This window comes from Camellia sinensis, chromosome 2 (genome assembly GCF_055761805.1).
Source record: "Camellia sinensis isolate YWXY chromosome 2, ASM5576180v1, whole genome shotgun sequence".
Lineage (NCBI taxonomy): Eukaryota > Viridiplantae > Streptophyta > Magnoliopsida > Ericales > Theaceae > Camellia > Camellia sinensis.
The window spans coordinates 139,677,138-139,691,155 of record NC_138962.1 but is presented as its reverse complement, the minus strand read 5'-3'; the positions used below and the strand labels follow the sequence as shown (position 1 = coordinate 139,691,155).

The 14,018-nt window shown below is 34.7% G+C and overlaps 1 protein-coding gene across 1 annotated transcript; it reads right to left on the bottom strand.

Annotated features, from left to right (window-relative positions):
- Positions 1-3,886: 3,886 nt before the first annotated feature.
- Positions 3,887-7,900, bottom strand: LOC114319079 (F-box protein FBW2-like). The gene is made up of 2 exons (XM_028266073.2): positions 7,566-7,900; positions 3,887-4,696 (listed from the first exon to the last, which is right to left on the bottom strand). Exons 1-2 carry the CDS (start codon positions 7,898-7,900, stop codon positions 4,159-4,161), a joined length of 873 nt encoding a protein of 290 aa, XP_028121874.2. The 3' UTR covers positions 3,887-4,158.
- Between the last annotated feature and the right edge of the window lie 6,118 nt (positions 7,901-14,018).

Genomic DNA, 14,018 nt, shown 5'->3' with positions numbered 1-14,018 from the left:
TTTCTTTTTTCTTTTTCATTATAAATATATATATATATATATATATATATATATATAACCAAAAAAAAATCATTTTTTGTAAACAGAAATAGGAAATGACCCTTAGTCTTTAGTATTTCATCCCATGGTGCACTTCATCGTAACATTGGTTTGTAGAAGTAAAAACTAATTACAGACACTTCATTTTCAAAAAAAATTAATTCCAGACAAATGATAGCTTATCTTATGGTTTTCGTCATAAGAAGAAATCTTATGTTGTCTAAATCGGGGAGCTCCTGAAGCCTATTCTTGAGCATGGGAATCCCGCTCTCAAAGCATGGTAAAACATTTTCGCCAAAGTAGAATCGCTCCTGAAATACAAGAAAACAAGGAAACAAAGAAGCTAGAGTAATCACAATCCCATATCAGTTGAGGATAACATGGAAAAGGCTATTAAATCAGTGATACCAGTATTCAGCACCAACCTGCAATGCATGGATATCAAAAATCACCAACTAGTGGGCCCTCCCCTTGAAATCGGTATATTAGACAAGGTTCTGACAAGAGTGAAAGCAATTGCAACATCCCCTTCCTCTTCCATGCGCTCAGAAGTACCCGTGGGGAAAAATGGAAGGATGAGTGTTAATGAAGAGACAAACAGATTTGGTAATGCATAAATGACAAAGAGTTGCTCAAAAATCAACCCTGAAGGACTAAATGAGGCAAGAAAGGCCACGTGTTGTCCACGAATGCCGTGGGCATTGGATATGAACAAGTTGGGGAAACCATCATCGAATGTCTTGAAGTATTAAGAATACCTTCAATTTCATAACTTCGAATTTTAGACATTTGTTAAGATGCTTAAAAGAGTTTTACATTTTTTTATGACATGCGAGTCATAAAGAATGTACAATCATTTTAAATTGTATTAACTAATGACATAAGGAAAATTATTACCTAATGAAAATGGTATAATAATCAATCAGCTACGGAAATCAACCTAGTGGCGAGGAGTTTGTGGTATTCGACTGCCTCTTCCTTGGCCTTTGCAATTCTCTTCTTCTTGTCTGTTATCCTAGCTTGCTTCCTCTGTAGAGTCAGCGGAGTTACCAGTCGCTGTATCTTTGGAGCCCTACTCACCAGAAGCTAGGTCAAAATGTTCATTGTACAAGTGGAAAGTATTACAACCACACACTTGTGTTTGATCATACTATAAATGGCACGCTCACACACTCAAAAAATCAAATCTCTAGTAGTGGTATCTGATATCTGAATAAAAAGCCAAACATATTGAGCCAATACTAAAGTGAAAAATAAATAGTTGATTGCATCATATTCTAGATAAAATTAGGCTGGAATTATATGGAACACAATGGCCTATCATTCAACCAAAGCCAAATACAAATGCTGATTTGTAATGCACATGAACTGCGAAATCCCTCCCATTGTAGCTTAGCCTCGAAAAGAAAATAGGAAGAAAAAAAATTACCTCTCTTTGATGCAATTTCAATGACTGGTGGTCAAACTGGAGCTTAGATCACACTAAAGTTGTACACAGCAACAGTAAAAGCATTAGAAGAGATTGTACCGATTGTTGTCGCCGCCGAACCAGGTTAAAGTCTCCAAAGAGAGATTGAAACCCTTCCAGATCAAAATGCCCAAAATACGTCTTCGAACCCTCTCTTTTCTCCCTTTCTTGTTGACTTCGAACCGTCTCTTTTCAAATCATCTCTCTTTACCATTTCTATGTTCCTTTATGATTATAGTCATTAGAACCCAAACAGTTGTGTATTTTGATTTTTCTTTTTTTTTTTTTGTGCGTCGAATATGAGGTACTACACATGGTGTTGCGGCCGTTGAAAGAGAGAGAGAAACAAAAAAAACTAGGGCAGGACTGGGCTGGGAGTGAGAATGAATTAGGGATTTCAGATACACAACCAAGAAGAGAATAGAAGCATGAGACGACGATAGATACCTTTGATTTCAAATACACAACCGAAGAGAAGAGATGAGATGATCCTGGTAACCCTAGCCATTGATTCGGCCTTCATCATCATCATCATCATAGAGAGAGAGATTGAAACCCTTGTGATCCATGCTGATTGGAGGAAGGCAAAATAGTTATTTTGGGAAAAAAAATTTCTAATATATATATATATTTTTTTGGTGATTGGTGCCCCAAATTTCATTTTGGCGCTTTTTTTTTTTTATCATATAATTCACGACATGCATTGTGCATCATAAAAAAACAATATTTTTAACGGCAGACGATATGTGCATCGTAAAAAGTGCAATACTTTTAACGACGGGCGTTGTGTAAGCTGTGAAAAGTATTCACTTTTTACGGCTGACGTATGTGCATCGTGTGTAATTGATGTATTAACGGCATGCCATATGCACGTCGTAGAAACTGTTATTATTTATGGCGTGCATTGCAAGCCGTAAAAAAATCATTGCTATTACCATTCACGGCCTACGCAATAGACACGCCGTAGTTGGAAAAGTATTTACGACGTGCAAAAAAAGCAAGTCGTAAAAGTGAGAAACTACGACGTGCATTTATTGTATGCCGTTGATGTGGTGCCGTAAAAAGTCAATTTTGTTGTAGTGTTGTATCAAATTACAGTATTCTTGGGGTAAGGATGAGCATAGAACACCCATTGTGATTTGTGTATTAAGGACAAGGTTGGGCATATTCCTAGAAAATTCACTGTTGAAGTTGGTTGAAAGGTTGTAGGCTAAGAAACACATACACGAACATGGATATGCTAACATAAAAATTTTCAAAAAAAGGTTACAATACATGGGTGACACATGCAGAATATATAATTTTATATATTTATTATTCTTGGGGTAAAGATGAGAGTAGAATACCCAATGTAATTTGTGTATTAAGGACAAGGTTGGGGACATTCCTAGAAAATCCATTGTTGTAGTTGGTTGAAAGGTTGTAGGCTAAGACACATGGACACGAACACGAACACGGAACACGGATAATTGGCAGTGGTAGAATCTTCCTATGGAACTAGACCATATGATAGGCGTTTCCTCTGTACAACATATAATGATAATCCATATCAGTAAAAAATATTAGTTCACTGTAGTAAGAATTGAACCCAGGCATCACGCTTGGTAAGGGAGCTCTTCATCCACCAGGCCAACAGCTTGGTCTTGAAATGTTGTTGGTTGAATATGAAACTTACAATTCAAGCTCCATTAACATTGTTATAGCAGTCAACATAATTTTGAGGCATCTCTATGGAGATAACTTGAAAGCAAGTGTTTTTCATTGTGCTGGTGCCAGTACAAATCTAAGTTAGTGCCCGTTTAAGGTGAAACATCTCTGATAAATCTCCTAGCGCCAACATTACTAGATGTTGAAATAACATGCATTACTTAATCAAGTGTAATTACAGCAACACCTTTGAGGTATGCTTTCCTGCAGCTTGCAGGGTTGAACCACATCTAATAGGAATGTCAATCAGATGAATAGAGTCAATAATGGATTCGTGGCAGGCCAAACATTGAGACAGTAGTTGATCATTCTGACATAAAAACACTGGTATTGAGTATTCCAAAACATTTTCGCATCAATGAATTGTCAAAAATAGGAAAAAAGAGTTCTAATTGTCGAACAACAATTTACCTGACTTGCACCTTTAGATCCTGTAATAAGAACTGATACAACTGGCATCTAATGCATAACATTTGTAACATGAATTGACTCTCTATAGGAAGGCCATACATATGATTTTGAAAGTTAAATGATTCTATGGAAGTTACAAGGAAAAATATTGCGAAGAAAAAATGGTTACTTATTTGGCTTTTTCTGAAATGCAATCAAATTATTCAAGCATGAACATACTTAAGTGCCCAAGAAACACTTCAAGAAAGCAACGTACAAAATGAACAAGAAAGCAAACCATTTTCCATCATGTACACAAACATATAATGCTCAAGTCAAAATACAAAAAGGCTAACTTTAGATAGCCAGTTCCCAGCTCCATCTTCCTATAATGACATAATTATATCCACCAATTCTTATAGTTTCTTTATCTCATCAGAAAGAAGTGACTAAGATTCCTCTACTATATGGACTGTATACCAATATACGCAATCTCATCATGTATGCATTTACGATGTGAAAAGTCAAAAACTAGAACATGAAAGAACCAAAAACTAATCCGAGTCTGAGGAAGATGATTGATCACTAGTATCAGCTCCACTGCCATCAGTTTCTAAAATTCCTTCATACTCATAATCATGAAGCCAAGGGCCGTTGAACACTGCAAGTCGCTCACACTTGTCTTTAAGTTCACCCTCCATCTCCACATTCCAACAACCTTGAATGTCAAGATGGGTAAGTTCCTTGCACTTGGTAAGGATAGCATCAAGCCCATTGTCACCAAAATGCCCAAAACCAAGTTGAAGATGACAGAGGCCTGTCATCGAATCAGCTATGATCATTGCCTCGGAATCATCAATCTTAAAAGTCACCACTTGTGTGGAATTTTCCCATTCTGGTGGGGGCATGTTCCGTTTCAAGTGAATGAGGGACTTGCACTTCTTTCCAAAATATGTAAGGCCTTTGCATGTGATCTTCAAACAATAGCTAATGTCCAAGACAGTGATATTCACAAGTGACCCTGCATGCTTCTCAACCATCTTATCAGTGACCTCGCTCATAGGAATTTGCAGGACCTTGAGATATCTCGCGCTACAAGTTCAAGGAAAAGGGAAAAAAAATATCACGTCTGTTTGATATACTGTTGTATCACCAAACATGTGAGGATGGCAATTGTCAACACATTAACTCATGGAATAACAATGTTAAGCAATGGATGTCACAAGAACATCAACTTTGTGATAGTTTTTGATGTAATAATTCCCTTGGAGCATTTTCAGAAAGCAAATAAGAATATTGATCTTCAAAGATCAAGAACTCATTGTCCTATTTTATCCCAAAATATTCAACAGCCTGTATATGCAATGATGTCAATTATACATGTAATGGAAAAAGAAAAAGAAAAGAACCATACACACGGAGGCTTGGTTATGTGTTTTACTTCTTTATTTTGTCATAGTTATAAATGCAAAAATCACTGAAGACAATAGGGCACTGCCACTGAACACTGCTTTAAAAATTAACTGGTTATATCTCGTTAGTTTAATGCCAAAGAGCTCCTGCAACTGAAGGAAGTAACTCGAGCTATGCTACATATTTTGGGTGAAATGGATTGTGAACCACAATGGTATCATCCTAATAAAAGAAAACAAACTCATTCCAATTGAGTAGAAATGAATCAGCCAATCTAACTCTCAAGCATCACATGTAATACTAGACTGTAAAATAGGTATATAAACTGGAGTGTCATAAGTCGCGTACGAATTCATATTTATAAAAGGTTTGAAAGATTCTCCAAGGCTACTTGAATTTTCTCTCAGTCCCCACCAAAACTTATGTATAGAAATGAGCGGCATATTCATATGTTTATAAAAAAAATAACATTAAAACCAAAAAAGAACAGAAAATCTTTCCATTCTGCACCATTACCATTGGAACAGAGTGACATTCATCAAATTAACAAACTAAAATAAACTGTACTGCCTTCTTTTCTTGAATGCATATTTCTTTATTACGATCAAAACAATGTTCATACAGCACGAAATTCTCAGGCCAACATGTAGCTGGAACTGGTTTAAAATTCATTCATCACATCCTCCACTTTGTTTCTTATTATCAAAATATACATGCATACATGATTATGAAGCTTTTTTTTCTACCAGCAAAGGAAACGTTGAAACAAAGATGGTTCTTTCCTTTTTTCTAACCAGACCAAAAGAAAACTTTGCTTATAAGAGATTTTTCTTTTAATTTTTTAATTTTTTACAGAAAAATCAACAGCCCCAAATTGGAAGAGAAATCTCAGTACATGTAAATAATAGAAGTATCAAGAAAACACACAAATAGACAACAAGCAAGTGTTAAAGTTGTGCATGCACACACATGGCGGCTTATTGAAAATACCAAAATGTATAAGTTCTAAGTCAAGCCAATAACAAAATATACAATGCAAATTAACCACATTTTAGTTAACTCTGCAGCATTCAAAGCATTCAAAGCAGTTGAATTTAAAATTGAAACAACTATATAGGGTGTTTGATTTCACATAGATCCCAACAAATGCAGATCCAAAACTGTCATCAAATCAAACCTAAAATTATCTTCTCTTTAAAAATAAAATGTGTTTGTCCATGTGTATGTATAGATTAATTAGATGTATCAACTGGAAAAATCCCAAAATAAATGGAGAGAAACATAACAAACATACTTACATTCATTAAAGTAACAAATCAAACATAAATCATGCTGGCTTCTTGTCTGTAATTCATATTCCTACATTTCAATCAAAACAAGGAACATGAATTGAAGCAACATAAGATCCTCAGACCAATAAAAAACGAACACTAAATTGGAACTGGTCTAATGTACTTTCATCATCACTTTCCGGATTTGGTTTCTTCCCATCAAACTATTTGTTTATTCGCGAGTAGTGATCATTCTATTGTCAAAGCGAGCATCCAAACCAACATAATTGTACCGTTACTGATTAACACAGCAAAGCAAACTCCAAACACATTCCATTATACATAAACTTAGATAAAAAAAGATTTAAGATTCGATAATGAACTAAGATTCTCAGTGCCACACAACAATCATAAGAAAATTGCCAATGGCCTTTCATATTTGTTTCTCACTATAGAAACAATTATATCTCACAAACCAAACTAAGCAAAAAAATCAGTGTATATGTCAAAGAAAAGCAAAAACAAAATCACACATGTAACAAGGGCTTTTTTGATCTTTTTTTTTTGGGATAAATTACATTGATACTCCCTGAGATTTGGTTCAATTATATCTCTCCCCTGACGTTTTGAAAATTACATTCCTAACCCTGCCGTTAATAGTCTCATTTCACAAACTCCCTTCGGTTATATAAAAGACAACAACTCCCAGTAAAAAAATAAAAGAAATTACATTGAAAACAAAAAAAAAATTAAGCAAAGGAAAGGGGAAAAAAAAAACAGAGCAAGTAAAACAAATAAAGAAAAGAGAGAGTACATGAGTTTAATATTTTCATTCTGTCTAAATAATTACAATGACAGGGGGTCTGTGTAATTTTCTAAATGTCATAGATATGATATGTATTAAATTCAAATTTCAGGAGGTGTAAGTGTAATTTACCTTTTTTATTTTTATTTATTTATTTTTTTTATGTTTTATTTTGATTTTTTCACGAGTCATACAAAAGATGGCACACTTAATCTATTATATCAATTTTTGATTTCTAAACAATGAACGGAGAATACAGGGCAAATCAACCACATTGGGGGCAACTCCTCTAACATTAAAACAATCAAACTCACATTCATAAAAATTTATAAAAAAAAAAAAAAAAAAATCAAACTCACATTCATCTCTTTTCTTGTATAAAAAGCAACGCGTTGTTGCTTAAATGCTCATATGATTATGTTAAAACAAAATGAAAAGGGGTTTGCGAGTGAGTGTGTGTATGTATACATACCAGTTGGCGATGAAGGAGAAGGCAGAGTCGCCGAGCTTGCAAGCTGAGACGCGAGTGAAGGTGCATTTGCTGCGACGGACGAGCTTCCTGACAGCGGAGTCGACGAGGTGAAGGGGGCGGTTAGACCTGCGGCACCACTGCTCGATGTCGATGTCGGTCCAGCAGTAGGGGCCAGCCACAGCCTCCAACCAGGACCTGCACACCAGACCCACCGTCTTCACCCTCTCCGCTGCTTCTATCCTCACGAATATCTGAGCCAGCACCTCTGGGTTCAGCCCCTCCCATCTCCCCTCCTCTCCACCTCCACATCCCACCTTCTTCTTGTTACATCTCATCTCTCTAGATATCAAATGAAAGCCAGACAGACCATTTGAAGGGGTGGTTTTCCATTTGCCTTTGTAGGAAAGCTATCTTTTATTTACTTTTTTTCCCTTTTTTCATTCTGCTACATATGGCATACTCAAAATTTGGTTCCACTTTAGTGTGTATTTTCACTTCATTCTTATTATAGAGTAAAACGGTTTTACATAGTTGTCTTTTTTGTGAATAAAAAGTTAATAAAATTTTCCTACACAAAACCGACTTTACAAAAGTTGTTTTTACTACGTGTGATTAATTTTGACTTAATAAAAAACAATTTTTATTAAGTAAAATTGTTTTTTGGTAATATTTTTTTTTCCAATTTATATTTTCAACATAAATATTATATGTCAAAATTAATTTTATAACATAGAACGGTGTTGCTAAAGCCGTTTTAGAATATGGCTTTACGAAAGTCGTTTTATAATACGGCTTTTCTAAAACCGTTTTTAGTATTTTTTTTTTTTTTTGGGTTTTGTTTTGGCATAAAACTGATCTGGTCCAACAGTCCGAAACGCATACACACTTTGCATTCAACATTACCACCACGAAGGAGGCAAAGAAGAGAGAGAAGCGCAGAGTACCGCGGAAAAGGCCAAGAAGATGAAGGCCACCGTGAGAGTTGTAGTAAGAAAGAAGAAGACAAAGACCTCAAAACATTGTCGCACCTCTCCCCTCCATCATCGACATTGAGATTTGTTTTGGATAAATTAGGGTTTGCATTTTTCATTAGGGAATTTCAAGTTCAAAATTAGGTTTTTTTGGGACTCCAAACATTTACAGCAGATTGTTTATGCGGTAATGTCTGAAATTGTAGTTGTAATGTACCCTGGCCCTCATCCCCTGAACCCCAAGCAACGATTGTTTTGGACTTGGATTGTAGTTGTAATTTTATCAATGGCTCAAGGAGTGCAAACACCTACTTATGAAAAGACAAGGTATAAAAATAATGTGGCTCGGGATTGAAACATGATGCATCTATTTCTAAAGAGCCAAGTCATCAAGATAATAAGAGTATGGAGAGTTTTCATAAGTCGTTAATGGTTAAAGTGCTTGTTTGGCACAGCTTATTTTCAACTTAAATCTACTTATAGCTTAAAATAAGTGATTTTGGAGTGTTTGGTGTAACTTAATGGGTGTAGATTATAGCTTTTTATAAGTGAAAAATAAGCTTTTTGGTTGAGTGGGGGAAGGGGTGCTTAATTTCCAGCTTAAGCGGCAAGCTGTATGTGAAAGACTTAAATGTCCTTCAAACTTTGAAGTAATTACAAGTGAATCAGGTATATAAATAAGATACACTCATTTTCTCCCTCTCACGAAAGGAGAGAGGCAATTTCCGATGGACAGAAGTGATTTCCGGCGACGGAAAGAGCAACAATGAGGGTTTAACACAACACAGCATCCATATCTGCTCTGTCGCGACCTCTCTTCTCTCTTCTCTCTCTCTCTCTCGCGCGCGATCTAGTGGAAATCCTAACGCCGTCGTGATCTCAATCTGCCCCGTTGCAATTGCAATTCGCGATCACGAACTGCTCCGTCTCGATCTCTTTTCTCTCTCTCTCTCTCGCACGAACCAGAGGAAACCCTAGCGCCGCCGCGATCGCGATCTCTTCTCTCTCTCTCTCTCTCTCTCGCATGAACTAGAGTCGATGAAACCTTAGCTCCTCGATCTGAAACACTAACCATTGTCTCTAGTTCGTCGTTTCGCCGTCATCGTTTTGCCACTGACAACGTACAGACGAAGAGGAGAAGGAGCAAATTTTAATTGGTATTGATTAATAAATTTAAAAAGTTAACAATTTTTATATTGGTATTATTTATTAATAAATACTAATTAATAGCAATTGTTGTTTATTAATATTAATTGATACTAATTAATAATTAGTATCAACCATTACATTTTCATCAAATGTATCGATTTTTATATTAATTGATACTAATTAATACTAATTATATTAACTTTTATTAATGAAATATATTTTTTTAATTAAAACTGAACAGATTATAACAATTGTTGATTATTAATATTAATTGATACTAATTATATTTTTGTAATGAATTAATTATTAATTGATACTAATTAATAACAATTGTTGATTATTAATATTAATTGATACTAATAAAAATTAATTATTAATATTAATTGATACTAATTAATAATTTTAGTATTAATTGAGACTAATTAAGCCATTAATTCATACTAATTAATAATTTTAGTATTAATTGATACTAATTAAGCAATTAATTGATATTAATTAATTTATAATGGAAAAAAATTGTTACAATAATACTTCCATTACATTTTTGTCAAATGTATCAATTTCTATATTAATTGATACTAATTAATACTAATTATATTAACTTTTATTAATGAAATAATTTTTTTAAATTAAAACTGAAAAAATGACAAAATTATCATTTTTATATCATATAAGGACAAAAAGGACAATTATACAGTAAAAAGTTATTTTACAGCTTATCAACCAAACACTACTCTGCTGCTTAAATTCGTAATCCCACTGCTGCACCAAACAGGTTAACAGCTTATGTTCATAATTATAAATTATAATTTATAATCACTTTTTCACAACTCTACCAAACGGGGCTAAAGTAGAAAAACAATCCCCTTATGAAAATCATTTGATATTAAAGTTTTTAAGGCAAACATGGCTAAAATTGATTTTTTGGGACAATGAAATAATCAAAGGTTTAGAATTTGAGTTGTTATAATATAATATATTAACCTTCCAACATCTTATCGTATGACCCAAAACAAAAAGTGTAAGTTTTTGTATTTTCATTAAAAAAAAGTTTTTATTTGGCATTTTTAAGTTCAAGGTAACCCAGCCAGTTAATTCACATTTGGTTTTTTAAATAAAGAAAAAATAAACATTGTATGGTACAAGCATTTTTAATTCTTTATTAATTTTTTTTATATAATTCAAATTAAATGGAAAAATAATTAAAAGTTCATTCAATCATTTTATCAAATCTGAATTAAAGTAAGAGAGAGCAATTTTTTTACCAAATTAAGAATGAACTAACTTATTTATCAAATTTTTTATAGTCATATTTTTACTCAAATTTAAAAATAATAAAGATTGAAAATGATTTTCTTTCATAAAATTAGTTAAAACAAAATTTTAGGATAAATTTAAATTTTTTCAAAGTGGCTTGATGAAAAACAGAATAAGAATTAATATCATATAAAACTTTTAATCAAATTTTCATTAAAATTTGATGAAAAAATAGAGTAAAGATGGGAGATCTCTAATCTTTCACCAAAATGACCTCAAATCATTTCCCCAAACTTGTATAAAATCAAGTTTTCACAAAGTTTTTCATCAAATTAGAATAAAAACAAGAAGTTTATCACAAGATTTGATGAACGAAGCTTTTGGAACTCAGTTTGAAACTTTTAGAAAATTTTGATGAAACTTTTAATAAGTGAGGATTGAATATTCAAAAATTTTACCAAATCAAACTTTTTAGTTAAATTTGATGAAGAAACTATTGGAGCATTTCATATCAAATAAAGTTTTTTTAATTAATTTTTATTCAAATTAATAAAAAAATAAAATAAATGAAGGATTGGAGAGAAGCTTTAAATGAATTTTTTATTTTATTTTTAAGGGTTAATTACATCAAGACCCCTCTACTATTAACAAATATTACTTCATTCCTTCATCTATATAATTATACATTTTAACCTATTCAACTATAAAAATATATTACTTTCAACTCTCCAAACCATCTTTATTATGAAGATCAGTGCAGGTCAATCCCCAAGACGCCTTTGGTTGAATGTTTACACTTGATTCACAGTCTACACTTCTTATATTTACTCTCAGCGATTGACATAGAAAATGAGAATTATAACCTCCCAATCTATTTCTAATAAACGTGATTGATACAATTTTAGATTATCAAAAGTGAGTGATTGTTCAACGGAATTGTCATTGTTATAATTCGAATACGGTTATGTAACAAGTCCGCGAGGGACGCCGCTACAGTTCGGACTCGATTTGTTTCGCTGTTCTTAATCTTGAACCAAAGAGTCCAAATCTGGCAAATCGTTTTGAGAAACAGATTTTTGAAAAAGTAGTGCCAAACATGGACTGCTTTGCCAGATACAGAGTCGCCACCTAAATATTTTAAAATGGGGAAATTTAGGAAACCCTGACTCGGTGCCGAAGGCCACATGTCCGTCATCACCGGAGTTGTCTCGGCTCGGGAGCTTGGGTACGATCGGGGAAGGTCAGCTATGAGCACCCCCTTTCGCCCGGTCCGAAGACCGGCCTCTACTAACCATGATATCCGTTTTTGAAAACGTTATGTGTTCTTATCCCATTTATTAGCCTAGAATTACTATGTTATACGCGCAGCAAACAAGTATAGACTAGATTGCCTAGTTTGGAAATAAACATTGCATATCCGTTCGGTTTTGAAAAGCGCTTTGGAATTTGCTACTCGCAAGTAGGCTAAAATGCGGATTTCAACGAGTTTTTCCAACTTAAACAATCCAACCTCCACCCACAGGCATTCAAACAGTTTAACACATAAGCATCTAGCCACATGGTAAATATGCTGTTATGGTAGCATTCACACGCATACGATGTGCTAAAGCATTGAAATACTTACATAGTACTCCGTGCCAAAACAAAGAACTTGTTAGCAAACATGCATGATCCAAGTCCATGTTAAGTGCCTAATGCATCGCATACAAAATGTTGCTAGAATAGGCTCGGCTATCCTAAACATGGCATGTGAAAATGCGCAACTATCACATATTCAGTTTTTGAATTGAAGTACGAATGCAGTTAGCGTGATGTACCGAGCCTAATGTATGCAATACAAATGCATGAATGCACGTGTGCATAGCATAAGGTATGCTAAATTAAACGTGCCCTAATACTAACCATCAAAGCAGGTAAGTAAAAGGGAAGAAAGAAGTGGGGATTGGAAGACATACGCACCACTCACACACACTTATTACAGATTTGCCCTCACTCGGAGGGACCAAATAAATATTACAAATTAATTAACTACACAAGCTAATTAAATATTACAAATTGCCTAATCAACTAAGCAAATTAACTAAAATTGAGAAAACAGTAAATCGCCTCGGGAAACGCGCCGCCATGCATGAGCTGCCTCTGTTTTCCTTCCTTCATTCCTCTGGAGGTTGCCAAAACCTCAGGACTGCTTCCTTGGATGCTGGGAGACATCACCGGCTACATGGAATTGCCACCGGCAGTGGTATGTGGCAGTCGGCACAAAATTAAGTTGTCGGCAGAGAAATTATTGCCGGTCGGCACTTTACACTGCCGGTCGGCAGAGTGTTCCGGCAGAATCTGCAAATGACAGCAACAGAGGGCAAGGCAAAGCATGGCAGCACAATTCAAGGCATATATGCACCAACCATGTCCCTTATCATGGTAATGACTCAAAGGGGCATGTGTCTCGATTCTCGGACCACCAATCACACATTCCCATGCATGATGGCCCAAGTGATCAAGTATGCAACTTTGATTTCAAATGCATGCAAACCAAATCAAACCAAAGTCCTAATCCCTATCACCAACATCAAGGGACAAGGAATGCATGTTGATGCAATGTAACCTAAGCATGCTAGCTAAGGATGCAACATGACATGGCAACAAACTCATGCAAGCATACAAGCAAACATGGGGGGCATGCAAATGGATGCAAAGATGGACTTATGCATGATTTAGGCAACTCAACTAAGGCCCAAAACAGTAGCCAAAATGCTATAATATGAGGGACCAAATACATACACGTATGCACATAATTGAGGGCCAACACTCAAGCACAAATTGAACAACCCTCAAACACATTTGGAAGGGGGATGACATGGACTAATAGCATGCAACATAAGCATCAAAATCATGTTAAAACATGGTGCCAAACCAAGCAACAAAATTAAGCCAAACATGCAACAAATAGTCCAAGTGTTCAAAGCAAACCAATGGGGCATTGAACTACACTTAACAAGACCAAACATGGCATGAACTCATTGACCAAAAACAGAGTTTTAGGACATTAATACAAGGCCTAAGGATCACTTAGATG

Coding starts and splice junctions, on each gene's coding strand:
- LOC114319079 (XM_028266073.2), bottom strand. CDS start 7,900: ATGAGATGTAACAAGAAGAAGGTGGGATGTGGAGGTGGAGAGGAGGGG. Junction 4,697..7,565: donor TTCTCCTTCATCGCCAACTG/GTATGTATACAT, acceptor TTGAACTTGTAG/CGCGAGATATCTCAAGGTCC.